The sequence below is a fragment of the Schistocerca serialis genome, chromosome 1, assembly GCF_023864345.2.
Source record: "Schistocerca serialis cubense isolate TAMUIC-IGC-003099 chromosome 1, iqSchSeri2.2, whole genome shotgun sequence".
Classification (NCBI taxonomy): domain Eukaryota; kingdom Metazoa; phylum Arthropoda; class Insecta; order Orthoptera; family Acrididae; genus Schistocerca; species Schistocerca serialis.
Window position 1 is genome coordinate 328,667,830 of NC_064638.1, and position 27,834 is coordinate 328,695,663.

General features: G+C 41.4%; 1 protein-coding gene across 1 annotated transcript in view; it reads left to right on the forward strand.

The window, feature by feature from the left end:
* The window catches only part of LOC126469898 (DNA helicase MCM8-like), a 181,330-nt gene that overhangs the window by 31,440 nt on the left and 122,056 nt on the right, over positions 1-27,834 (forward strand). Inside the window, exon 4 of the mRNA XM_050097246.1 lies at positions 17,650-17,803. Coding sequence (XP_049953203.1) covers positions 17,650-17,803 — 154 coding nt within the window. The remainder of the gene's footprint in view (positions 1-17,649; positions 17,804-27,834) is intronic.

Sequence of the window (27,834 nt, forward strand, 5' to 3'; positions counted from 1 at the left end):
GGAGATGAAGAAGCTTGCACAGGATAGAGTAGCATGGAGAGCTGCATCAAACCAGTCTCAGGACTGAAGACCACAACAAACAAACAGCTTCATGCCCACACTGCATCATGTGAATGCAATCACTAACATACCACCTTCTAAGAACCCATAGAATTACAGTCATCCCTGGCAAAATTAATTATTGTGCGAAATTTATTTCCAATTTGGCCCAGGTTTCTCATTTGCTTAATCATATTGTAAAAAGAGGTGTTAAATTTGTTTGGTCAGAGGAGTGCCAGAAGGCTTTCTTAGAACTTAAAAAGTGCCTTAGGTCAGCCCTTTGTTGCAGGAAAGTCTTTCCTTCTCATCCTATCCAATAAGTCTCCCCTAGCCGGGATTTCTGGGTGACTTTTCTGAACTGTACCTCTTTCCCTAAACCTCTCCAGTCCTTATCCTTCACCCCTCTTATTTCCCCTTCAACTCTTCTGCCAGGAGTAGGACCCACTGGCTCCGAAAGCTTGTAAAAGTTAAACCTTTTTGTGTTGTATTCTCCTGCCGCCACTAGGTGAGTAGATCTTTTATCTATACATTTACATTATGTTGTCAGTAATTGATTATTTTCATTTTCTTAGTGTCTCTTGAAACAGTTCTTGCCTGCTCCCAGGTAAAAGTTACTTTGCACACTCAACACATCCTTGCATTTTGGACTGGGTTTTTTCTGGAATTGCAATTTCTACACGATGAGTGAACGGGCTGCTGTTTACGGTTTTTATGGTGATAACTGTCATCTATGTGTGGCTTGTGTGTCTTGATCTGAATTGATAAATTATTTTTATATACGGAGTATGAAGCAGCAGCCATTGAAACTATTTCTGGAGCCAACAAACTTGTGTACATCTCTCAATGAAAATCTTCCCATTGGCAAACCTCAGTTTGTCAATGACATTCTAATTCAGCCATAGACAATAAAGGATGGGGATGAGCAGTTCAGTGTAATGAACAGGTTCTTGAAAAGAGATTATAAGGTGAATATAAACAAATATAAAAATCGGGTAACAGAATACAGTCAAATTATGTCAGGTGATATTGAGAGTATTACACTCCTGGAAATGGAAAAAAGAACACATTGACACCGGTGTGTCAGACCCACCATACTTGCTCCGGACACTGCGAGAGGGCTGTACAAGCAATGATCACACGCACGGCACAGCGGACACACCAGGAACCGCGGTGTTGGCCGTCGAATGGCGCTAGCTGCGCAGCATTTGTGCACCGCCACCGTCAGTGTCAGCCAGTTTGCCGTGGCATACGGAGCTCCATCGCAGTCTTTAACACTGGTAGCATGCCGCGACAGCGTGGACGTGAACCGTGTGCGCAGTTGACGGACTTTGAGCGAGGGCGTATAGTGGGCATGCGGGAGGCCGGGTGGACGTACCGCCGAATTGCTCAACACGTGGGGCGTGAGGTCTCCACAGTACATCGATGTTGTCGCCAGTGGTCGGCGGAAGGTGCACGTGCCCGTCGACCTGGGACCGGACCGCAGTGACGCACGGATGCACGCCAAGACCGTAGGATCCTACGCAGTGCCGTAGGGGACCGCACCGCCACTTCCCAGCAAATTAGGGACACTGTTGCTCCTGGGGTATCGGCGAGGACCATTCGCAACCGTCTCCATGAAGCTGGGCTACGGTCCCGCACACCGTTAGGCCGTCTTCCGCTCACGCCCCAACATCGTGCAGCCCGCCTCCAGTGGTGTCGCGACAGGCGTGAATGGAGGGACGAATGGAGACGTGTCGTCTTCAGCGATGAGAGTCGCTTCTGCCTTGGTGCCAATGATGGTCGTATGCGTGTTTGGCGCCGTGCAGGTGAGCGCCAAAATCAGGACTGCATACGACCGAGGCACACAGGGCCAACACCCGGCATCATGGTGTGGGGAGCGATCTCCTACGCTGGCCGTACACCACTGGTGATCATCGAGAGGACACTGAATAGTGCACGGTACATCCAAACCGTCATCGAACCCATCGTTCTACCATTCCTAGACCGGCAAGGGAACTTGCTGTTCCAACAGGACAATGCACGTCGGCATGTATCCCGTGCCACCCAACGTGCTCTAGAAGGTGTAAGTCAACTACCCTGGCCAGCAAGATCTCCGGATCTGTCCCCCATTGAGCATGTTTGGGACTGGATGAAGCATCGTCTCACGCGGTCTGCACGTCCAGCACGAACGCTGGTCCAACTGAGGCGCCAGGTGGAAATGGCATGGCAAGCCATTCCACAGGACTACATCCAGCATCTCTACGATCGTCTCCATGGGAGAATAGCAGCCTGCATTGCTGCGAAAGGTGGATATACACTGTACTAGTGCCGACATTGTGCATGCTCTGTTGCCTGTGTGTATGTGCCTGTGGTTCTGTCAGTGTGATCATGTGATGTATCTGACCCCAGGAATGTGTCAATAAAGTTTCCCCTTCCTGGGACAATGAATTCACGGTGTTCTTATTTCAATTTCCAGGAGTGTAGATTAGGAAATGAGCATCGAGAAGTAGTGGAAGAGTTGTGATATTTGTGAAGCAAAATAACTGATAATGGCCTTAGTATAGGGGAAACAAAATACAGACTGGCAAATGGAGGAAAATCATTTCTGAAAAAGAGGAATTTGTTAATATCTAATATAAATTTAATTGTTTGGAAATCTTCTCACATCTGCATGAGTATTCAGCAAGCCATCGGACAGTGTTTAGTGGAGGGTATTTCTTGCATCAATAACTGATTGACTCTTCACAGTTCGCAAATGAGTGTGGGTAGAATGATTACCGGTAACCCCTGTATTAGCTTTAATTTCTCAAATTTTCTCATTGTGGTAATTTTGTGAGACATAATTGGGGAAAAAGTAATGTGTTGTCCAAATGCTCGTGGAACATGCTCTATCGAAATTTCAATAGTAAACCACTCTGTGATGTAAAATGGTTTTCTCATATTGTCTGCCACTAGTTCTTTGTAGTAATCTCCTCCCTCCCCCACCCGTCCCCCTAACCCTCCCCCACCCCTCCTCCTAATACTATCCCTCACTTACCCCAATACCCTCCCCCCTCCCTATCACACCCCCTCTATAACACACCCCCTCGATAACACACCCCCTCGATAACACCCCCCCCTCGATAACACCCCCCTCGGTAACACCCCCCCTCGGTAACACCCCCCCTCGGTAACACCCCCCCTCGGTAACACCCCCCTCGGTAACACCCCCCCTCGGTAACACCCCCCCTCGGTAACACCCCCCCCTCGGTAACACCCCCCCCCCTCGGTAACACCCACCCCCTCGGTAACACCCACCCCCCTCGGTAACACACCCCCCCCTCGGTAACACACACCCCCCTCGCTAACACACACCCCCCTCGCTAACACACACCCCCCTCGCTAACACACACACCCCTCGCTAACACACACCCCCCTCGCTAACACACACCCCCCTCGCTAACACACACCCCCCTCGCTAACACACACCCCCCTCGCTAACACCCACCCCCCTCGCTAACACCCACCCCCTTCGCTAACACCCACCCCCTTCGCTAACACCCACCCCCCTCGCTAACACCCACCCCCCTCGCTAACACCCACCCCTCGCCAACACTCCCCCCCCCCTTCGCCATCACTCCCCCCCCCCCCTTTCGCTAACACTCCCCCCTCACTACAGTCCCACTGACACACCATCACACACTCACACTCCCCCTCACCTTCCACCACTCTCGCTCCATCCCCTCCCATCTCACCGCTCCCCCTCCCTACGACTTCTCCCCTCCTCCCCAGCACTCTCACACTCCCCCCCCCCTCTCTCTCTCTCTCTCTCTCTCTCTCTCTCTCTCTCTCCCTCCCTCCCTCTCCCCACCCCTCCCCCCTCCCCATGGCCCACTCACTCTCCCCTCCCCAATTCCCACTCACTCTCTCCCCCCCCCATTGCCCACTCACTCTCCCCCCCCCCCCCATTGCTCACTCACTCTCTCCCCCCCATTGCCCACTCACTCTCCCACCTTGCCCCCGATCTGTCCACCTCCACCCTATCTCACTCTCCCCTGCCCCCCCCTCTCTGTCACTCTCTCCCGCAGCCCCATCTTTCTCTCCCGCAGCCCCATCTCTCTGTCCCGCAGCCCCATCTCTCTGTCCCGCAGCCCCATCTCTCTGTCCCGCAGCCCCATCTCTCTGTCCCGCAGCCCCATCTCTCTGTCCCGCAGCCCCATCTCTCTGTCCCGCAGCCCCATCTCTCTGTCCCGCAGCCCCATCTCTCTCTCCCGCCCCCTACCCCTCTCCCGCCCCTTTCCCCCTTCTGCCCCCACCTCTTTTGTCCCACACCCCTCTTCTCTGTCACTTCTATTCTCCCCCAGACATTTAGTCTCCCAGACATTTAGTCTCCCAGACATTTAGTCTCCCAGACATTTAGTCTCCCAGACATTTAGTCTCCCAGACATTTAGTCTCCCAGACATTTAGTCTCCCAGACATTTAGTCTCCCAGACATTTAGTCTCCCAGACATTTAGTCTCCCAGACATTTAGTCTCCCAGACATTTAGTCTCCCAGACATTTAGTCTCCCAGACATTTAGTCTCCCAGACATTTAGTCTCCCAGACATTTAGTCTCCCAGACATTTAGTCTCCCAGACATTTAGTCTCCCAGACATTTAGTCTCCCAGACATTTAGTCTCCCAGACATTTAGTCTCCCAGACATTTAGTCTCCCAGACATTTAGTCTCCCAGACATTTAGTCTCCCAGACATTTAGTCTCCCAGACATTTAGTCTCCCAGACATTTAGTCTCCCAGACATTTAGTCTCCCAGACATTTAGTCTCCCAGACATTTAGTCTCCCAGACATTTAGTCTCCCAGACATTTAGTCTCCCAGACATTTAGTCTCCCAGACATTTAGTCTCCCAGACATTTAGTCTCCCAGACATTTAGTCTCCCAGACATTTAGTCTCCCAGACATTTAGTCTCCCAGACATTTAGTCTCCCAGACATTTAGTCTCCCAGACATTTAGTCTCCCAGACATTTAGTCTCCCAGACATTTAGTCTCCCAGACATTTAGTCTCCCAGACATTTATTCTCCCAGACATTTATTCTCCCAGACATTTATTCTCCCAGACATTTATTCTCCCAGACATTTATTCTCCCAGACATTTATTCTCCCAGACATTTATTCTCCCAGACATCTATTCTCACCCATCTCTATGTTCCCCCTTTTCTCACCCTCTGCCCCCCTTCCCCCTTCTTTGTTGCCACCTCTCCCTCCCCCTCCCTCTCCTCCTCCTCCTCCTCCTCCTCCTCCTATCCCCTTAGACAGTTTTACATAGGATCAGAGTTTTCAGGGCTTCTTAGGAAGAGCTTCCGCTAATATTTTATCACCCACAACTCTTGTACAGGGTGTTCTTTTCCACCATGTACAAATGCCTGGAATTGATTGATGAGAGGATGCAAACCATAAATGGTCTGATGAACTTATGTCCAAAAATGCATGGTTTCCATGCTAGAGATCGTTTATTCAATCATACATTGTTACAGAGACTTTGTCGTAATGAGTGCTGTACCATACAGCCACTGTTACAGTATATGTTGAAAATGGTTTCCATGTGCTTAAACGCATGCGTGTATGTGCTGTAGTATGTTCTGTCACACACGTTCACGCCAGCCAGGCTGCATCCAAACAGTGTCAGAAGCAGCATGAATACGCTGCTCCAGTGTCTCCACATCTGGAATGGGCTCTGCATACATAATAATTTTGAGATGGCCCCATAAGCAAAAATCACATGGGCTGAGATCTGGTTAATGAGCAGGCCGTGCAACTGGACCCCGTCTGGACATTAATGGCAATGTGAGCTGGAGCTCCATCATGTAGTAGCCACATAACCCTTTGAATTATCAATGGAATTTCTTCCAACAAGGTAGGCAAAGTCATCTGCAAGAAATTTTGATAGTTCCGGCCTGTTAGGCGACATGGAACAGAGACTGGTTCCAAAATACCGGCCCACATATCCCGGCTGCATCGATGCTGATGATTTGCTGTCACCATACCATCAGTGTTCTGCATACTATCCCAAAGATGACTGTTATGAAAGTTGAAGATATCACTCCACATAAAGATGACCTCATCTGCGAATATGATGGATGACACAAATCCCAGAATTGTTGTTGCCTGGTGAAGAAACCAGTGCCAAAACTGTTCCCAATGTTAAAAGTCTGTTGCTAGTAAGCCCTGCACACACTGTAAGTGAAAAGGGTAGTAACAGTTGTCATGGAGACTGTTCCTCGCAGTCATCTGGCTTACCCTGTACTGGTGGGCCAACTGCCTGTTACTGACACAGCGGTCATTATCCGCAGTGTTAATCAAGTGTTCCTCCACGTCTGGTGTCCGAACATTTCGGGTATGTCCGTTATGATTTTCTGCTTCATGAAAAGACCCTGTCTCAGACAAGTGGGGAGACACTGTTGCAAACATTGACTGCTATGGTTGCTATCAGTGGGGATAGGTCTCCTGATACAACTTCCCGTTGCCTTTAGCATTTCCCTAAGTAAACACCGTGTCGGTAAGCTCTCAATACGAATACAGAACTATTATGTAGAACACTGTATCACATCCACTACAAGGTGAGTCAGCAAAAGAAGGGAGTTCGACACATTACCAATTACTGTTGCAGGAGAGGATGCTAGGACATAATGTATGAGAAACAGTATCACACTCTAGGAGGAAACCATGCATAGTATAACTGGGGCCACATGGTACAGCACGTTGTAGACCACAGTTCCTGTAACAAAGTATGACTGAATAAATGCTCTCTAGCATGGAAATCGTTCATTTCCAGCCAAGAGACCTTTATTGTTCTGTGTCCGCTCACCCCCCCCCCCCCTCCCTCCCCCCCCTCATGAACCATGGGCCTAGCTATTAGTAGGGAGGCAGCGACACAGGTAGCCGTATTGCAGTTGCAATACAATGGAGAGGTGTCTGTTGAGAGGGCAGACAAACATTTGACTCCTGAAGAGGGGCAGCAGCCTTTGCAATAGTTGCAGGGGCAACAGTCTGGATGATTGATTGAACTGACCTCATAATGTCGACCAGAGCAGCATTGCTGTGCTGGTACTGTGAATGGCTCAAAGCAAGGGTAAACTACAGCCGCAATTTTTCCCAAGGGTGTGCAGCTTTACTGTATGATCAAATGATGACGTCTTCTGAGGTAAAATATTCCATTCGGAACTCCTGATGGGGACTACTCGGAGGCTGTCATGAAGAGAAACAAAACCGGCATTCCACAGATTGGAACATGGAATGTCAGATCCCTTAAATGGTAAGATAGATAAGAAAATTTAAAAATATAAATGGGTAGGATAAAGTTAGATATAGTGGGAATTAGTGAAGTTTGGTTGTAGGAGGAACAGGACTTCGTCAGGCGAATATGGGGTTATAAATACAAAATCAAATAGGGGTAATTCATGAGTAGGTTTAATAACAATTTTTTTTAAAAAAAAAAAGGAGCATGAGTAAGCTACTACAAACAGCATAGTGAACAGATTATTGTGGCCACGACAGACATGTAGCCCATGCTTACCACAATAGTACAATTGTACAAGTTTATATGCCAACTAGCTCCACAGATGACCAAGAGATTGAGGAAATGTATGAGGAGAGAAAAGAAATTATTCAGATAGTTCAGGGAAGCAAAAATTTAATACTGATGGGGGACTGCAATTTGAGAGTGGGAATAGGAAGAGGAGAAAAAGTACTGAATTAATACGGACTGGAGATCAGGAATGAAAGAGGAAGCACCTGGTAGCATTTTGTACAGAGTGTAGTTTAATCACAGTTAACTCTTGGGTTAAGAATCATGAAATAAGTCTGTATATATGGAAGAGACCTGGAGACACTGGAAGGTTTCAGATAGATTATATAAATGATAAGACAGATTTAGTAACCAGGTTTTAAATTGTAAGATATTTCCAGGGGCAGATGCAGACTCTGACCACAATTTATTGGTTATGAATTGTAGATTAAATCTGAAGAAATCGTAAAAAGGTAGGAATTTAAGGACATGGGACCTGGATAAACTTAAAGAACCAGAGGTTGTGGAGAGTTTCAGATGAAGCATTATGGCACGAATGACAAGGACAGGGGAAAGGAATACAGTAGAAGAAGAAAGGGTAGCTCTGAGAGATGAAATAGTGAAGCAGCAGAGGATCAAGTAGGTAAAAAAGACAAGGGCTAGTAGAAATTCATGAGTAACAGAAGAGATATTGAATTTAATTGATGAAAGGAAAAAATATAAAAATCCAGTAAATGAAGCAGGTGAAAAGGAATACGAACATCTCAAGAATGAGATCAATAGGAAATGCAAAATGGCTAAGCAGGGATGGCTAGAGGACAAATGTAAGGATGTAGAAGCATATATCACTAGGGGTATGGTAAATGCCGCCTACAGGAAAATTAAAGAGACCTTTGGAGAAAAGAGAACCATCTGTATGAATATCAAGAGCTCAGATGGAAAACCACTCCAAAGCAAAGAAGGGAAAGCAGAAAGGTGTAAGAGTATATAGAGGGTATATACATGGTTGATGTACTTGAGGACAATATTATGGAAATGGAAGAGGACATAGGTGAAGATGAGTTGGGAAATCTGATACTGAGTGAAGGATTTGACACAGCGCTGAAAGACCTAAGCCAAAACAAGGCCTGCCCATCAGAGCTACTGAAAGCCTTGAGGAGCCAGCCATAGCAGAACTCTTCCATCTGGTGAGCAAGATGTAAGAGACAGGTGAAATACCCTCAGACTTCAAGAAGAATATAATAATTGCAATTCCAAAGAAAGCAGATGGAGTCAGGTGTGAAAATTACTGAACTCTCAGTTTAATAAATCATGGTTGCAAAATACTGACATACATTCTTTACAGACGAGTGGAAAAACTGGTCGAGGCCGACCTTGGGGGAGATCAGTTTGGATTCCATAGAAATGTAGGAACCCGCAAGGCAATACTGACTGTACGAGTTATCTTAGAAGAGAAGTTACGTTTATAGCATTTGTGCACTTAGAGAAAGCTTTTGACAATGTTGACTGGAATTCTCTCTTTCAAATTCTGAAGGTGGCGGGGGTAAAATACAGGGAGCGAAAGGCTATTTACAATTTGGACAGAAGCTAGATGGAAAACAGTAGTTGAGATGGGAATGAGACAGGGTTGTAGCGTATTCCCGATGTTCAGTCTGTATATTGAACAAGCAGTAAAGGGAAAAAAAACATTTGGCGTAGGAATTAAAATCCAGGGAGAATAAATAAAAACCTTGATGTTTTCTAATGACAGAAGATCAGTGTAATGGAATGGACAACATCTGGAAAGGATGATATAACAACAATGTCACAAAAGCAAAATGAGGATAATGAAATGTAGTCGAATTTAATCCGGTTATGCTGAGGGAATTCGATTAGGAAATGAGACACTTACAGCAGTGGATGAGTTTTGCTATTTGGGCAGCAAAATAACTGAAGATGGTTGAAGTAAAGAGGATATAAAATGTAGACTGGCAATGGCAAGGAAAGCATTTCTGAAGAACAGAAATTTGTTAACATCTAGTATAGATTTAAGTGTCAGGAAGTCTATTCTGAAAGTATTTGTATGGAGTGTAGCCATGTATGGAAGCAAAACATCAATGATAAACAGTTTAGACAAGAAGAGAATATAAGCTTTTGGAATGTGATGCTACAGAAGAATGCTGAAGATTAGATGGATGATCCATGTAACTAATGAGGAGATACTGAATAGAATTGGAGAGAAGAGGAATATGTGGCACAACTTGACTAGAAGAAGGGATCAGTTGGTAGGACATGTTCTGAGGCATCAAGGGATCACCAATTTAGTATCTGAGTGAAGCATGGAGAGTGAAAAACATAGATGGAGACCAAGAGACGAATACACTAAGCAGATTCAGTATGTAGGTTGCGGTAGTTCGAGATGAAGAGGCTTGCATGGGATAGGGTAGTGGAGACCACAACAACAATAATGTCCTCATGTCAATCAGTCCCTAAAGTTTGTACATGGTGGAAAAAATCAACTTGTATAGGGAGTCCCAGGAAAGATCAACATTCAGGGATATGACAGGAACAATCATTCAAAGTAAAAAAGACTAGTAAACATGGGCTTTAAACTGCATTCTTTAAGAGTTATGAGCAGTTCTTAATCTTCAGTACTTTGAAAGAGATCTCTTCTACTTCAAACTCATTGCTTTCCATGTTTTGACAGGTGGTGGTATAGATCAAAACAATGAAAATTAGTCTAGTAAACCTGGAGTCTGAAGTGCACAGCTATGAGCACTTGTTCATCTTTGCTACTGTGAAACATCTACTGAACAGGTGCTTACAGCTCTTAACATGTGCATTTTAGAGTCCATGTTCACAAGACAATTTTTTCTTGAATTGGTCCATGCTATCACCTCTCAAAATATGAAAAGCAAAGAGTTTGCAGTAGAAGATGTTTCCTTCACAGTATCGAAGATGAAGTGCTCATAGCTCCTAAGGTCTGCATTTTAGAGCCCATATTTACTAGACTTTTTTTGTTTCAATTAGTTGTTTTTGTAATATCCATGAATATTGAATGTTCTTCCCCCCCCCCCACCCCCCACCCCCCGGGTCTCTTACACACACACCATTTTACTTACTTACTTCCCTTCTTTTTATCTGTGCATTCTTTTGTAACTAAGAGTGGGATCACCTCAGTTTTATCAGTATTTTCTAAATGTTGTGGTTATAATACCAGGAATAATCTTTTTTGCCCTTAATCAACTTAACTTGGCTCTTACTTATCCAGACTAATATACATGAAACATTCAATCTCTGTCCACAAATATTTCAAGTCCACCTCATTCAAATTAAGTAACATCCATTCCCTTTTTAAGTAGGGTTCTAGCAACTGTGTTTCTACTCCGACAAGATAAAAACTCTCCTACGGATTTATTGATTCCAGTAACCATTGTGGATACTGATACCTGCATCTTTGCAGACACTATCCATGGAGTTTAAAGTATTTCCGTCAAACGTGGGCTGTCAAATAGTTGCTCAAGAATTTTTTGGGGAAAGTGTTCAGAACTACTTAGCAAGACGGCCTTGCCCATACATCTGGCAGTAAGTGCATAGAAATCAGCCTGTGCACAGTGCATTAAAGTTTCTTATTACTACTATTACTTTATTAGGTTACTTCTGCATTAAGTAACTTAGACTCTCTTTGGAAATGATCATATGCCATTGTTGGCGGGGAGGCCTCATTCGGGGAGTCAATGATGATGAAAATGATGATGGACACATGTCCCCTGCTGGGAATCGAACCCGGGCCCCCTACGTGGTAGGCAGTAACGCTACCGCTACGCTATGGAGGCGGATTAGACTCACTTTGAATGATTCTGCAACTGTTGTAGCAGAAGCAGATGGCTGGTGAAAGCATTCTGCCTAATTAGAGTGCACTTAGGCCGGTAACAAACATCAGGTTAAGTTTACAAATATGACTTATTTTTGACTTCATTAGATGTGATATTTTTATTTATTGCTATAAACACACCCCTTTCCCGATAATCCTGCACGTCTTTCGGATATAAAGTCCATGTGTGTTAAATATTTTAGAACTATCTTCTTCACATTTTACCCAGCCTCAGTACCAAGTATACTTTGGATTCCAGAGCTTTGCTACAAGCGATAACTGTTAGAATCTTTGTATTTTCAATCTCTGTGACATGTTGGTGATGTGAGTTTGTTTTTAGTATGTAGATTGGCGAGCATTTTTCAAATGACTTCAGAATTTCACCTAGCCTTAAAAAGAAAAATTGCAATATTTTGCTAACCAGGTAGCTGCTTTCACTGTGTGGTGCAGCTCTTGGCCATGCAGGATGGGTCCTACGGTTCTGCATCCCATAGTGTAGGTCCAGAAATCTGTAGTGAAGAATGTCACGTAATAACCAGAGTCTCTCTAATACTGCAGATGGTAAGTTTCACTTGCTTCCTGTGAGCAAAGCCAGCAGTTTTCATCATTCCTACCAGCTACCTATAGGAAGTGGTGATGGCCTCAGAACCCAACTGATAGGCATTACTGGTACTGACATGAGTTAAGACCTGTAGTTAACTCGACCGTACACCATTGATCTGGTACCACCACATATTGTATGCGTCCCTAGCAGAAGTAACAGGTATACAGGGGTTTCCTTCCTGGCCGTAGGTGCTGTATTCCTAAGGGATCAGTAACCTGCCTAACGTTGAAATTCCGCATAGATATCAAAAAAATGTCATTCTTACATGCTTGTGCAGCTTGTTAGCAGCATGTTAATGCCATATATTGTTATTGCAAATGAATTACTAGCTATGTTAGCTAGACCCATCCTACATTATGTAAACAACTCTTTCATAACCGTTAGAGTGATGTCCTTTCTTTCTGAGGATTCTTCTACAGCAGTTGTAATCTATTTTATTATGATCTTGTTGTATACAACTAAGTCTCTTAGCTTTATTTTTGCTAAATGTCAGTTTCTATAATCCTTTTATGGCAGTGACTGCCATAACAATCGAAGCCGACAAAATGCTGAATGCAGTCTATTGCTGCAGCAGTTTAATGCTGCCTATGCTGCTGTAGAAGAGTTGAGACAATCGCTTCTTTGTCGTTAAGCTGTGAGCAACACAAGATACACTTGATTACAGCAGTAATGATGGACTCTCACCATGGTTTATCATCTGTTCGAACACCTACAAATGGCACTTCAAAGTACAATGTATGACTTGGTAATCAGTTCCATGTCAGTGCTTTTGGTGGCTCGCACTTCATTTTATAGTTTGACATAAAGCTAAGATATGATATTTTAATGTAAATATCGAGATTCTGCAATTTCATGCTATGAGACTGAATTGTTGTAGACTGCAATAGTACAAATATTGTTAACAAATATCTGTAAGGCACCCAAAGCCTTTGCAAAGCCTACAATATAAAAAAAATTTAGAACTGGTTGCTGTACCAGAAGCAGCTGAGGTTTAGTAGCAAAGTGTTCATGGTGAAGTCAGAAGTTAAAGCAGTTCAGATAGTTTTATTTTTTATTATTATTTTCTTTGCCTCCTTCTTCAGATTCAGGATTATTCATTGCCCAAAAAATTTTATGCAATTGATGCCAATAGCAATCCATAATTTTTGTATGTGACCTGAAGTTATTACTCTCCAAAACATAATCAATTAGAAAGAATGTCTGTAATTTGAGAATATAACAGAAATTTACTTGATTGCCTGTGCAATTTTCAGAACAATAGCCTTGCACATCGTTTGTATGTTTGTAGCATGAGTGGGCACTTAATCATACTGCTGATGCCCTCAGTGTGTGTAGTAGTTGAGTTCCTGTTTGTATTTAACAAGGGGATCTGGCAGACTGGTCACCCTCTTTGATTTTTTTCAGTTAATAGTACTTGAAGGTTAGTGACTGGACATCAGTTCTCTGTATCATGTATGACACAATTGTCAGAAGACTCGAAAAAATAGTCTTGAAGGTAAAAAAAGTTCTGAGCATTGTTAAGGACAATACATGCGTAGTTCAGTAACAGATTCACCATCAGCTCAGCATGTAGCATAACCAGATTGTAATCACGAAGTCCACAGTCAAATATTGCATTTCTTTACTTTTCTTTAATTCCACAATTATTAAAAACAGATGAAAGTGTTAATTATCAAATGTTGAATTGTGATTTTTAAATAAAAATAACATATTTTTACTACGGGACATGAAAATAAATTAAAATTTGATAAAGATGTGCGAAATGCCTTTTTGTTTGTTGAATGGGGGAAAATATCTGTTTGATGTGTCACATATTAGTGCCAAATTTTAATTTATTGGGAATACTCACATTTTCAAGCAAACAATAACTAAAATTAAACAATGGAAACTCCAGGCAGGAATATCAACAATGTAGAAAAAGACAGATTACTATTTTAGCCGTGTGTGGCTCGTGTTCCCGCCATCACCTATTTTTCACCCTGTTTTTAACATACTTCCACCTCACTAAATTAATTTAAATTACTACTGTCACTAAGTTGCTGCTTTGCTTGATCGTGAGCGGCGTTAGTAGTGTGTATCGATATATTCCCTCTCGTTGTATCTTTCCTCGACTGCTATTACTTCCTAGTCGTTGTCTGTCGCAAACCAGCTCGGGTTGGGGAGTTCGAGTTGCGAGTTCAGGTCTGCCAGTCAGTTGGAATGCGTCTGGAGCGCAGTCCGGACCTCCCAGTCGGGGAGTTGTAATGCGGCACTAGTGCAGTCGGTTTGGAGCAGCAGTGAGCTCTGCATCGACATGGCTCGCCCGACCATTGCCGCCACGCATCACTTGAGCTGGGCCATGGCCTGGGTGGATCATCGGTCGGCCAGCCAGTCACCGGCTTGCAGCAGCAGTGAGCCCTGCGTGGACATTGCCTGCCCAACCGTTACTGTTGCGCATCACTTAATCCAGGCTTGACCTGTGGTGGAGTGTTGGTCGGTCAGTTGGGCCGAGGACATCACCGTGTGGCATAGTCGAGTGGGCCGCTGGTGGTCTTTGCACAGTGTCGGACTCTGTGTGGAGCTGTCCGATCGGTACGAGCATTGTCGCTCGCCTTCCCAGGGCGTGAAGTTTAAGTGGTTTTGAGCATTATTTTGTTGGTTCTGGAGTTGCTGTTGTGGAGGTTTTCCTGTGAGCAACAACGAGTGAAGTGTTCGAGATAGCCACCATCAGGTGGAATTGATTAAATTAATTTATTCATAGTTTAGTGCACCAGCGGAATTTTCTGCCTTGTGGCCATTAGTGTTCTGGTTACTTGCCCTGGCCGCTAACGTAAGTTCAGGCAGTGTTCATTTTGGGTGAAGTTAACCGTATTATCTTCTTTCATAGTTAGTGAACCAGTGGAATTTTCTGCCTTGTGGGTGTTACTCTTCTGGTTACCTGCCCTGGCCACTAACGTAATTTTTAGGCAGTGTCTTTTCCCCACCGGTTGTTGCTGCCCAACATGGTGTGTAGTTTTGGCAGCTCAGTTCACATACGCATTTGTTTTGGGATAGTGACACTTGTAACATTTTGGGGCCTTGAATTCTCATGTACTCCATCTAGCTTTATGTAAATATATTTTAATTGTTCCTGTCTGTAACTTGATGTGTCTTCTTTACGATAAGTAGCAATCTTTATTTTCCTACATTGTTAGTAATTAAAATTAAAACCATGTTTTATTAGAATATTATGATTCCATTTTTGTTAACTAACATTTCCATTTGTTAATAAATATGGAATTAAAAATAGTATGCTACTTGCAAGATTCAAATCAGCATCTTTTTCGTTACATTCCAGTTACACTATACACTGAGCTACCAGTGAATTCAGTAACTGACTACAGTTGTTTTGTAACTATTAGCACTTGCTAATCTTCAGAGGCAGTTTTTTCAACTTACTTTGAGAATTGCATCATACTGCTGTAAGGAATTTGTGTGTGGGCACTGACATAATTATCCTATAAATAAAAATAAAGAAGAGAAATTTGTTAACATCGAGTATAGATTTAAGTGTCAGGAAGTCATTTCTGAAAGTATTTGTATGGAGTGTAGCCATGTATGGAAGTGAAATATGGGCGATAACTAGTTTGGACAAGAAGAGAATAGAAGCTTTCGAAATGTGGTGCTACAGAAGAATGCTGAAGATACGGTGGGTAGATCATGTAACTAATGAGGAGGTGTTGAATAGGATTGGGGAGAAGAGAAGTTTGTGGCACAACTTGACTAGAAGAAGGGATCGGTTGGGTTTTGAGGCATCAAGGGATCACAAATTTAGCATTGGAGGGCAGCGTGGAGGGTAAAAATCGTAGAGGGAGACCAAGAGATGAATACACTAAGCAGATTCAGAAGGATGTAGGTTGCAGTAGGTACTGGGAGATGAAGGAGCTTGCACAGGATAGAGTAGCATGGAGAGCTGCATCAAACCAGTCCCAGGACTGAAGACCACAACAACAACAACAACAACAACAAATAAAAATAAAAAAATCAGAGTGGGCGACTCCATTAGGTCCCATTGCAAGGTTTTTAGATTTGATACTATATGTATACACACATCAAAAAACGTTTTCCATCACCTCAGTTCAGAGAGTTCTGGAACTGTACTGAAAATTGGAAAAGAGATCAACATAAACATCATTTCTGCCCTTTCTCATGAAAACCACACATCGCATGTTGTACCATCATACAGTGAGACCTTCAGAGGTGGTGGTCCTGGTCGCTTTGTGCACACAAGTACCTCTAATATCCAGTAGGATGTCCTTTTACATTGATGCATGTCTGTATTCGTTGTGGCATACCATCCACAAGTTCATCAAGGCACTGTTGGCCCAGATTGTCCCACTCCTCTACGGCGATTCGGCGTAGATCCCTCAGAGTGGTTGGTGGGTCACGTTGTCCATAAACAGCTGTTTTCAATCTATCCCAGGCATATTCGATAGGGTTCATGATGGCCACTCTAGTCGAGTGATGTCGTTATCCTGAAGGAAGTCATTCACAAGATGTGCACGATGGGGACGCGTGTCGTCGTCCATGAAGACGAATGCCTCGCCAATATGCTGCCGATATGGTTGTACTATCAATTGGAGGATGTCATTCACGTATTATACAGCCATTACGGCACCTTCCATGACCACCAGCGACGTACGTTGGCCCCACGTAATGCCACCCCAAAGCAGCAGGATCTCAGACAATTGTCTGGTTGAAGGCACATGCGACACTCATCGGAGAAGAGAATGTGATGCCAATGCTGAGCAGTCCATTCAGCATGTTGGGCCCATCTATACCGCGCTGCGTGATGTTGTGGTTGCAAAGATGGCCCCTCGACATGGACATTGGGAGTGAAGTTGTGCATCATGCAGCCTATTGCGCACAGTTTGAGTCTTAACAAAACTTCCTGTGGCTGCACAAAAAGCATTATTCAACATGGTGGCGTTGTTGTCAGGGTTCCCACCGATCCATAATCTGCAGCTAGCAGTCACCCACAGCAGCAGTAGCCCTTGGGCAGCCTGATCGAGGCATGTCATCGACAGTTCTTGTCTCTCTCTGTATCTCTTCCCTGTCCGAACAACATCGCTTTGGTTCACTGTGGGACATCTGGACACTTCCCTTGTTGAGAGCCCTTCCTGGCACAAAGTAACAATGCGGATGTGTTTGAACCGTGGTGTTGACCGTTTAGGCATGGTTGAACTACAAACAACATGAGCCATGTACCTCCTTCCTGTTGGAATGACCGGAACTGATCGACTGTCAGAACCCTCTGTTTAATAGGCGCTGCCCGTGCGTAATTGTTGTCATCTTTAGGTGGGTTTAGTGACATCTCTGAACAGTCAAAGGGACTGTGTCTGTAATATAATATCCACTGTCAACATTTATCTTCAGGATTTCTGGTAATGCAAAACTTTTTTTGATGTGTGTGTGTTTATTTATCTCTTTTTCTTCATACTGTAGTGCTACTGCAGTATTGCTGCACACCCATGTAAAACATCTTTACAATAAATAAATAATAATTTATTTTTTAAATGAGAATATTATTATTATTATTATTATTATTATTATTATTGTACTGTAGATTATGTGAATTGTAAAAGTATTTTGCCAAGTCATTTGTATATCTTAGGTTGTGTCGGACCAACTCCAAGCTAAGCTGCAGCAGCGAGTAGCAGCGGGATTGAAGGCTCCAGCCCAATCATTAAGTGTTCCTACAATCAGAGCTCGGTTGATAAATTATGAACCAGTCATACAGTTAAAAAATTTGAAAGCAAATTATTATGGTATGTAATTTAGTCCATATATCTATTTGCTAAATAGTGACAAGTTTTGTTCTGCATTTGGCTTCTTTCAGCTTGTGGCATTTGGCATTATACAGAGATTTTATCATATTGGTTAGAGACATAGGCTGAAGACAAATTGCACTGAAGCATCGTGTGGAAAATTAGTTGTAATAAATTATATATCCAAGTTAGTATTGGTAATTTATTATTCGGTCAAGGATCATTTTACAGTTGTATAACATTTGTTAGGTAGCTTAGTATAAGGAAAAATAGAAGTCACTTACACAAACATGGGAATATACTCATGTATTTGATGAGGAGCAGATGGTCACCATGGCTTTCTTTGCAGAGCCATCCCGTCAGTTTCCTAAAATTATTTCAGAAAACCACAGAAAGTCTAATTAAAGACAACCAGGCAGATCAAGAGCCTCTGTCTTCCAAATCTGAGAGCATACCTATCATACAGTAATATTTGTACATCCCTGCAAGAAGGGAGCATTGTAAACATTAGATGCTAAATGAACAGTGTGTTGTTATTTTTCAGCACTTTTCAATGCACACAATGTACACTGTAACAATAATTAATTCTATAATAGACCAATAACAGCATAAATGTATTACATAGTTATTTAAATGATATTGATAAAATAGTTAAACAGAATGACTTGATGGTTACATAATAGTCCCGTTTATTAATAGTTCATTTGCAGAAGAAATGTTGAAATTTGTCGTGTGCTCGAGGAACCCTTGAGAAGAGTAAAATCCTTTACTTTTCATCCATTTTACAACACTTAGTTTTAAATTTATTTATTGGCATTTTCAGGTAGTTTGTTAAAGTAGACAAGGGCAAGAAATTTTTGTTGTTCTGTGTTTTTGCCAGCCTTGCGTATGGTATCTTGATTGTATACCAACTTCATCTGTCCATCCCTACATTAAATTGTGTTGCACCTTTCAATGTTGGTATCACTTTTGATTAGTGTTGTGTCATCTGCATACTACATTGCATCACTTGGTACAACTGTCGGTCAATCATTTGAATAAGTAACAAAAATGAAAAGTCCAAGAACAGATCTCTGAGGTAGGTCTACACCTTTTTCAACCAGAAAACATTCTGACTTTTCATTATTTACCTTTACTAACTGTCTTTTACTTTCCACGTAAGGCAGCATTAGGGATATAGGATATAGCAGTCTTTTCACCTTTATATTGGTGTTTTTGATAAGAATATTGTGGGAGGCCATATCAAATACCTCCCTTTAGTCCAACAGTGTTGCACAGATTATTATTGTTGTTGTTGTTGTGAGATTTGGATGGGCAGTTTAAGGGTTTCCATGCTGATGAGAATGGTGACAGGTTGGAGAAGCTGAAAATTGAATAGGTTTGTGTGTTCATGGAGATGATAATGGAAAAACAAGAGTTTTTGGTTAAGTTCTTTTGTTGTTTTCGGCATTTGTAGTAATAGTTCTTCATAAAAGTTGATACTGTTTTTCCTACAAATTTTGGGGGCTTTCCAACTTAATCGAGCTAGTGATGATGCTGGTTTGCTGTCTAAGGCAAGATATTTATGACAGCTAAAGTTGCAACTACATAACTTGACGTCAGGATAGAGGGCCCAGACTTAAGATTACAATTCTGATGCAATATTTTAAGGCTCTGGGAATTCTAATGGCAGGCTACTACGACCCAAAACAAGTTAAGAGTGATGCCGTTGTGCTGTGCCGATTACACATTGGCCACATGAGACTCAACCGCGAGTTCCTTCTGTGTCAGGAGGGTACTCCTCACTGCAGCTATGGTAGCCTACTGATGATAGCGCATGTTCTTGTTGAGTGCGCCCTGCTGACCAATCTGTGGCCCACTCTTAGCTTACCTACCTCTCTACCTCAGGTGCTTGTGGATGACGTGACAACCACTACTGCTAAAGCATTGCATTTCCTGAGGGAGAACAGATTTTACTATCACACTCACACTCTTCTGCTTCCAGTGTTAGGGATGGCTGTGGGGGCGAGAGCCCCCCCCCCCCCCCCCCATGTGGCGGTACCCACCAAACAACGGCAGAATCCTTTCTTTCCATCTCACCTTGTTGTGCTTTTAGTCCCCCTTGTACAAGATGCTACCTGGTTTATCTCTTTCCTTTTACCTATTGTGATACAACTATTGTCACATCCTTTTAAACTCTTTGACTTGCTTATGTAGTTTGAACAGCCTAGTCCCCACTGTGTTAGCTTTTTACCCTTTGATATGTTTCTCCCATGATAAGGATGGACTGATAACCCCGTTGTTTAGACCCTTAAACACATAATCATCATCAGCATTTATAACGGGCTTTTCTGAATGCAAAAATTTCTTGCAATGACGTAGGGACATGTAATTGTGTTTAGTTTTGATCAGTGATGAATATTCACATTTTAATGATGATCGGCAGTAACAGAATGACGCAATGAGACTTTTAAATGTGACTATATGAGAAATAGCTGACGGGTAAAAAAGAAGGGGGAGGGGATCTAGAAATGGCACTGTTAGGTGAAATCGAAAGAGTAAATAAAGATATAATATCTATGCCAGTTAAAACCATTAAATCTCTACATGAGTTAATTTTCAGAACAGTTCCAGATGACAGATGAAATCAGAAATTGCTTGGAGAGAATTTTCTGGTTTTATTTTTCAGTCAGTACCTGGTGAACTTGAAGGTAAGAAGTTATCCACTAAAGCATTATTTTCAGAAGTGGAGTTGGGAGCAGTCTGCAGTATATTGTGTATAGATAGTGGGACGAAAAATAGATATTTGTTGTTATGTATCCAACATTGGCAATCTTGCAGTGAAAATTAATGATTACATTGAATGTTAAGAGGTTGGTGCTGGTGGTGATGAAGAGTTTGCATTCAAAATGGGTAGTGATAAAAGATTTTTTTTTTAAAAAAAAGGTCACTTCATCATGTTGAGGATGCTCTTAAGTCATGTGGTGGTGGTGGTGACAGATATCCAGTAAGAAAGTGGATCATGGACTTCAAGGAATCGGTGTTTTTGATGGGTTGGACTTGACTGAAAATGCTTGATTTCACACAAAAATCAGTAGAAATTTTGGCTAAGCTGTTATTTCTTGGCAGGAAGGAGCTTACATTGTGGGCTGCACTGAAGAAAGCTTTGCAAAAATGTACCTCATTTGTGAGTCATTCAGGGCAGTTTCAGTTCAGAAAAGTTCCACTGCATTATCAAATTCACCTGCAGTGTTCCTTTTTTTGGCATTGGCTTGAGAGAACATCATAAATTATGTACGTGGACAATATTATAACACCAACAAAGAGTGACGATGACGCATTTCAGCAGCCTGGTCCATTCGGTCTTGTATATGAGCAAAACACACCTCAAGAGGAGAAATACAGTACTTAGGAGCTTGAAGTTTTAGCTATTGCTGATGCCTTAAGGAAATTGCGGATGTATTTACTAGGAATACATTTTAAAATTGTAACAAAGGACTTGTCACGAAGAATAACAGAATGGGCTTTTGTCTTGGAAGAGTATTCCTACACCATCAAACACAGACGTGGTTCTGTGGTGAGACATGCAGATGCCTTAACTCACTGTACGAACATACTGCTTGTCTTCACAGATAATTAGGAAAGCTCAAGCAAATGATGTTGGTTTAGCAGCAATCAAGAAGAGCCTTACGAAAACTTTTCAATGAGAGATAGGATCTTTTCAAGTTCCATAACGGAAGAGAGACTTCAGTGGTTCTGCACACTGCGTAACATGAAATTGTCATGCTTGTAAATGAGAAAGATCGTTATGCAGTTAAGTGAACTGAAGAGGAAGTAAAACAAGGTTGTTATATATGGATTGTATTGGACCGTTTCAATCAAACACAAAGGATAAACAGCATTCTACATATTATTGGTGCACTTACCTGGGTATATTCTGTAAAGGCTTCAAAATCAACAGAACCTATTAGTAAGATGGAATTACAGAAAACTGGTTTTGGGAATCCAGTCTGAGTAATTACCAATAGAGAGAATTGCTTTACTTCTCAAGAATTCGATGATGGCTGGATTACACAAGGAATTGAACATATATTAATAGTGACAGGACTCCTCGACCCAATGGGCAGATTGAGAGGATCAGTTCTACTTTGACTAAAATCACTACTAAGCATAGTATTGATAGCCCTAATGAATAGTGTAAGTTGGTGTCATCAGTTCAACGTTCCATGTATTCAGCATACTGCAGGAGTATTGAGAAAAAGTCATTTGGACTTTCAATAGAAGTTACAATGCATATACAGACTGATCTTTACATCACAAAATTGTTAGATGAAGGAATTATTAATTCATTTGAAGAGAGACACAGTAAACTATAGGAAGAAACTTAGCTACAAATCAGTAAAATTCAAGAAGAAAACCGTGCTAGCTTTGACCAACATCAGAACAAAGCCTCAGAGTTTAAAGTTGGTGACCTGGTGGCAATAAAATGAAAACAAACTGGACCGACATTAAAGCTAAAGGCAAAGAATCTAGTATCCTTTCAAGTTACAAGAATTAAAAAAAAGTGATAAATATGATGAAGTGCATAGCTTGGCTTCCTTTCTCTCTTCAGGCAATGATGTTTCAGTCTTCTTCTTTGATTTTTCTGTGTACCAACCGGTCATTTGTGAATTCCATTTTCCTGAATGGTTTCACCAAGATACTGAAAATTGTGGAGCTCATTTGATTTTGCCATATTTTGTCTCCAAGTTTGGTACTTCTTTATTCCAGGTCATGTACACCATCCTTTCAAAAGCTATCTGGAGACTGACTTTTTCTGTGGTTTTTCAAGAGTTCAGTCTGTTTTTGGGCTGAGAAAATGTCGCAAGTTAGTACGGCAAAAACATCTGCAAATGGTAGACAATCTATATTTAACTTGTATCTACACTAAAGTAATTGGCTGGTCAGTTGTGAGTACTGATTTCTATTTCATCATTCTTGTATCACTTTCTCAAGGACACAGTTGAAAAATAATGAAGACAACCCATCTCTTTGTGTTCCTCCTGTTTTGATTTTGAAAGGATCTGAGTGTTCTCACATAAATTTAACCTAGGACTTTGTGTTTGTCAGGGTCTGTTTCATTATTGCAAGTGTTGTCAGATATAAAGCTTGTTCTTTCAATATTTGAAAGAGTGATTCAGTGTCAACTGAGTCATAGGCAAGTGTACAGACTAAATTTTTCCTACAAATTCACTGCTGCCTTAGGATTAGCTTTAGGTTCAGGATTTGTGCTGGATGTAAAAGGTCTGGTCTGGATCCTGCCTGCTATTAATTTTTGGTTTAAGTTGCTTCTGCACTCTATCAAGAAGACACTGAGATTGCATTGATGCTAGTGAGATTGTCCTGTACTTATTTACATCTGTTCTGTTTCCCGTCTTGTTTAACAGGTGAATAAATAATTTTTTTTTTATTCTCCTGGAATTTGTGCTAGTTGCTAAATGTCTTGCCTGATTCTGAAGATTTCTTTTATAGTGTTTCAGCCTGCTGATTTCGGGATTTCTGCTACAATTCCATCTTTCCCTGATGGTTTATTGTCTTTTAGTCTTTTTATCTGTCTGGTCATATCTTGTTCATCTGGTGGTAATGAATTATAGTTAGTGTCCTCACTGATGTGTGTCAGTTCTGGTCAGTTAAGTAGTTCTTCGAAACACCTGGCAAGTTTCTTGTAGTTTTATTGATTGTTTAGAACCAGTTGTCCATTTTCTTTCTTGAAGCAGTTGCTTTCAAAATCCTTCTCAGTTTCAAGTTATTATCATTAATTGTTATTATTATTATTTTCAAAATAATTGTATACTTTAGCTATCATACTCTCAACTGCCTTGACTGCAGAAGGGCTGGACTCGAACCCATTTTGTTAAGAGCAAAGTACAGGGTTTGGCAATGAAACCTCCCTCATTTTAATAGGTTGTCACAGAAAAACTAAATATGATAGAGAAAAATTACTTTTGTTTATGAAAAATACATACTTTCCTGTTTTGGATTATCTGTTTTTAAAAATTATGTCTGCTAAATGACATCCTCCATTGTTGGCACATTGATGTAGTCTGTCCTGAAAGTTCTCTATACATCTTCATGCCATTTCTCGTGGAATGGTTGCAGTGCTGTGGGATGATGTTTGTATACTAGAGCCTTTAAGCATCCCCAAAGAAAAAAAATCACAAGACAATAAATCAGGTGACATTGAGGGCCACACGGCGTCTTCTCGCAAAGAGACAAGATGACCAGGAACCAACTCGCACATTTCCACAGAACGTCGTGAGGTGTGGGATGTTGCTCCATCTTGCTGGAACCACACTTCTTGATCTGCAATAATCTGGTTCAGCCTAGGTTGGAGGAAGGTCTCTAGCATGTGACAATAACGCTATGAATTAACTGTTACCGTGTGGCCACATTCTTCAAAAAAATATGGTCCCCACACAAAACACTCAGCAATGGTGCACCCAGCTGTCACATGAGGACTGTGTAGTGGTCGCTGATGAATTTCATGAGGGCTGCAGCCCAGTAGCAGAAATTCTTTTGTTTACAGTTCCTGATAAGTGGAAATGGACCTCATCCAAAGAAATAAAGTGTGAGGTGGAATGTTTTGAAGGATTTCCTCACACACAGCTCTGCAAGTTTCAAAATCTCTCTCACTTAATTCCTGAGTGACCATCATTTTGAAGGGGTGCATATGAAGTTCTCTATGAAGAATTCTTCTGACACTCCTATCAGGTAATCCCAGGGCAGCTGCACGTTTAAGTGCTGAATGCGTTGGTGATTGTTGCACAGACACTCTCACATGTGCCACATTTTCCGGTGTTTTTGCAGTCCAAGGACAGCCAGTAGGTTTTCTTTTCAGTGCTGGACCTGTCTTTCTAAAGTTTGACACCCACAGTTGAAAAGTTTTTCTATCTGGGACCCGATCATGTCGACCCAAGTTCGAATCGTCTCCGAAATGCTCGCCGAGTACTAATCACTAATTACGAGTAAATTCCTCAACAACAAACACATGATGCTCACTAAGCCACACCATGATGCACAGTGAAAATGGCACGCACACACCATTCAAACAAAACTCACTCCACAACAGTATCCTCAATACATCTCGTACGCTGGCTACATCAAATGTGGGAGGTTTTATTGCCGGACCGTGTATAATGTTAGATTGAAGCTATTGGCTCGTCTGTTTACACATGCAATATTCTGTTATATTTTAAATTACAGTTATAAGTGATGTAGATAAGTGATTCAGACATTCTGGATAATTACCTTCATTCAAGAGGTCATTGATTTTTTATTTTTATTTGTTACCCAATATATATTGAAACAGACAATTTTACATTTCAAGTTTTACATCACGTTTAATATTTTACCATATTATTGTTTGAAATTTGCATAGTATTGTCTAAGTGATCTTGTGCCCTTGAAAATAGTAAGAAACACTATTCACACTCCATGTTATACGACTCTTCATTATTTACATGCTCTTAAACAGTTTTAAGAATACGAAATATTGAATTTTTATTTTCTTCTTAGCTTAATTGTTACAGTAAGTGATGGGTTTGAGCAATAGATGGGGGTAAGGAGATTTGCTGTGCATATTTAAATTCCTTAACACTGTAAATACACTTATCAACTAATAATTTATGAAGATGCTTCTCAAAAGTATGATTAGGCAAATCTCTCATTGATAGTGGTAGGTTGTTATGTAGATTCATTCCCATGTGTTTAAAACTACTTTGAATCTTGCGCAGTCATGTAAATTCTACATCCAGTGTATTACTGTTTCTAGTTTCATGGGAATGGATAGCTGCTCTGCAAGGTATAGTTTTTTGTGAAAAGAAGACATGTTTTACTATAAAGGGAAGGTACAATCAAGATGTTTAGTTCTTTATAAATCTTTAGACATGATTCTCAGCTTGTAATTCCTGTCATTGCTCTTATAGCTTTCTCCTGCCACAGGAACTCTGTTCTAGAACCAGGATAAATGCTCCATACTTATTGCTTATTGCAGATAAGACCCATAGAAGGCATAGTAGGAAGATAGTAGCAGCTGTTTACTAATGTTTTTAATTTGCTTAACAAAAAGACTACTCTAGATAATTTGGTACACATAACTGTTTGGTGTGGCTATTTCAAGTCAGTTTGGGATCCAGGTGGCTCCTGAGAAATCTAACAATGTCATACTCGTGTACTTTTTCAGTTGGTTGTGCAGGAAGAAGTACGTAGTTTCCAGCTTGCTGTTGTTTATTATAAGCCTGTTATTGTTGAGCCATGTGACAAACTTTTCGAGCATTGCTTTTGTTTTTTCCCCTCGCCCCCTCCAAGTGGTTATCTACAGTAATCAGGGTAGTGTCATCAGCATATATTATGGACTTCTGAGGTAAGAAAGCAGGCAAGTCTTTCATGTGCACAAGAAAAAGAAAGGGTCAAAGTACCAAATCTTATGGTAGACCTCTAACAACTGGTAGGGCATTTGATTGATGGTTATTTACCATAGTCACCTGAGATCTGCTAGTCAAGTATAATCTAATTACTGCCAGTTTTTTGTTCTTGATACCATAGCATTCTAGCTTTTATTATGAGTATTCATGTGATACAGTATCAAATGCTTTGCCTAGGTCTAGTAGTAAGGCAAAACTGAAGGAATTTTTCACAAAACCACCAAGAGTATCAGTGAGAAGAGTTCCTACTGCATTTACTGTAGGCAAACCTGTCGTAAAACCAAAGCGTGAAGTGGAAAGTAGATTGTGATCCTCAAAATAGCTGCTATTTGTAATTGAATACAACATTATATTGCCTTGGATATTATAGGTATGAGCAATATTGGATGGTAGCTTTCAGGTTATTTAAGTCAATGACATTACGATTTGCTTTCTGATATATTTAATAATATAATCTGAAGGATCACAGTAATTCTCCCCTCTGCATTTGCTGAATTTAGCTGTTGATACAGTGATCACCTCTGATACACAGTAAAAGCCATCTATTAGTTCACTGCTTATTAGTGACAGTGATGTCTCTGCCTTACTCACATCCTCCATGTCGTCATATGATTAAAAATTGACAAAATGTGCACTTTGAGTGTTAGGTTAATAATTCCCCATTTAGCTTTACATTTATTGACTGAGTTCAGTATACAGTATATGCATCATTTGCTTTTCACTTCATTTATTTCAGGCTTCTAATGATTCTACACTCATCCCCATTGTCAGCATCACTATGCATTTGATCTATTGTAGTACAGTAGCATCATGATTCTTTTTGTACTTAGACATGGGGTGTACCAATTTTGTAGATTTTGTTGTTTAGTACAGGGACTCTACTTGTTTGGTTTCTTGTATAGCATTTAGGACGACATGCTTCAAAGTTAACTTATCTAGAAATTTTTTGGTTGATTCATTAGCATCTGCATTGATTAGTATTTTATCTTATTTTATTGAATGGTTTAGCTGTGAGACATTAATCAATCTTGTAACACTTCTCTGTTCAGTACAGGTTTGGATTATTTTACTATTGAGAGTTTGTCTGTGCCATAGTCCCTCATGATTGGAAATGCTCAGTTTGACTGTGTAAAATTCTGTTTTCTTTAGGTGTAAATTACTTATTATATGATCTAGATATACTGCCTGTGATATGGGTTTGTCATTTATGCAACAGAAGTTGACACCTTAATATATTTAGCAAATAGTTGGCAACCATTGCATGTTATAGAGGACTGGTGTGTGGCACACAAAAACATGTAATAATGAACAGTTAAAACTAGCTTTCAAACTCTTGCTCCTCCTCCTTTAGTAAGAGGGTCTCTCTCTCTCTCTCTCTCTCTCTCTCTCTCTCTCACTCACACACACACACACACACACACAGTATATGATGTGAATAGGGAAGCAATGGTGGAGACAGAAGAGAGATTTGATAAGTAAAATGAGTTAGTGCAAAAGAAGTTAGTGGAGGTTTAGGCCAGGGGGAGTGCAAGGGCACAGGATGTGCTAGAGGGACAGTTCCCACCCGTGTAGTTTAGAGAAACTTGTGTT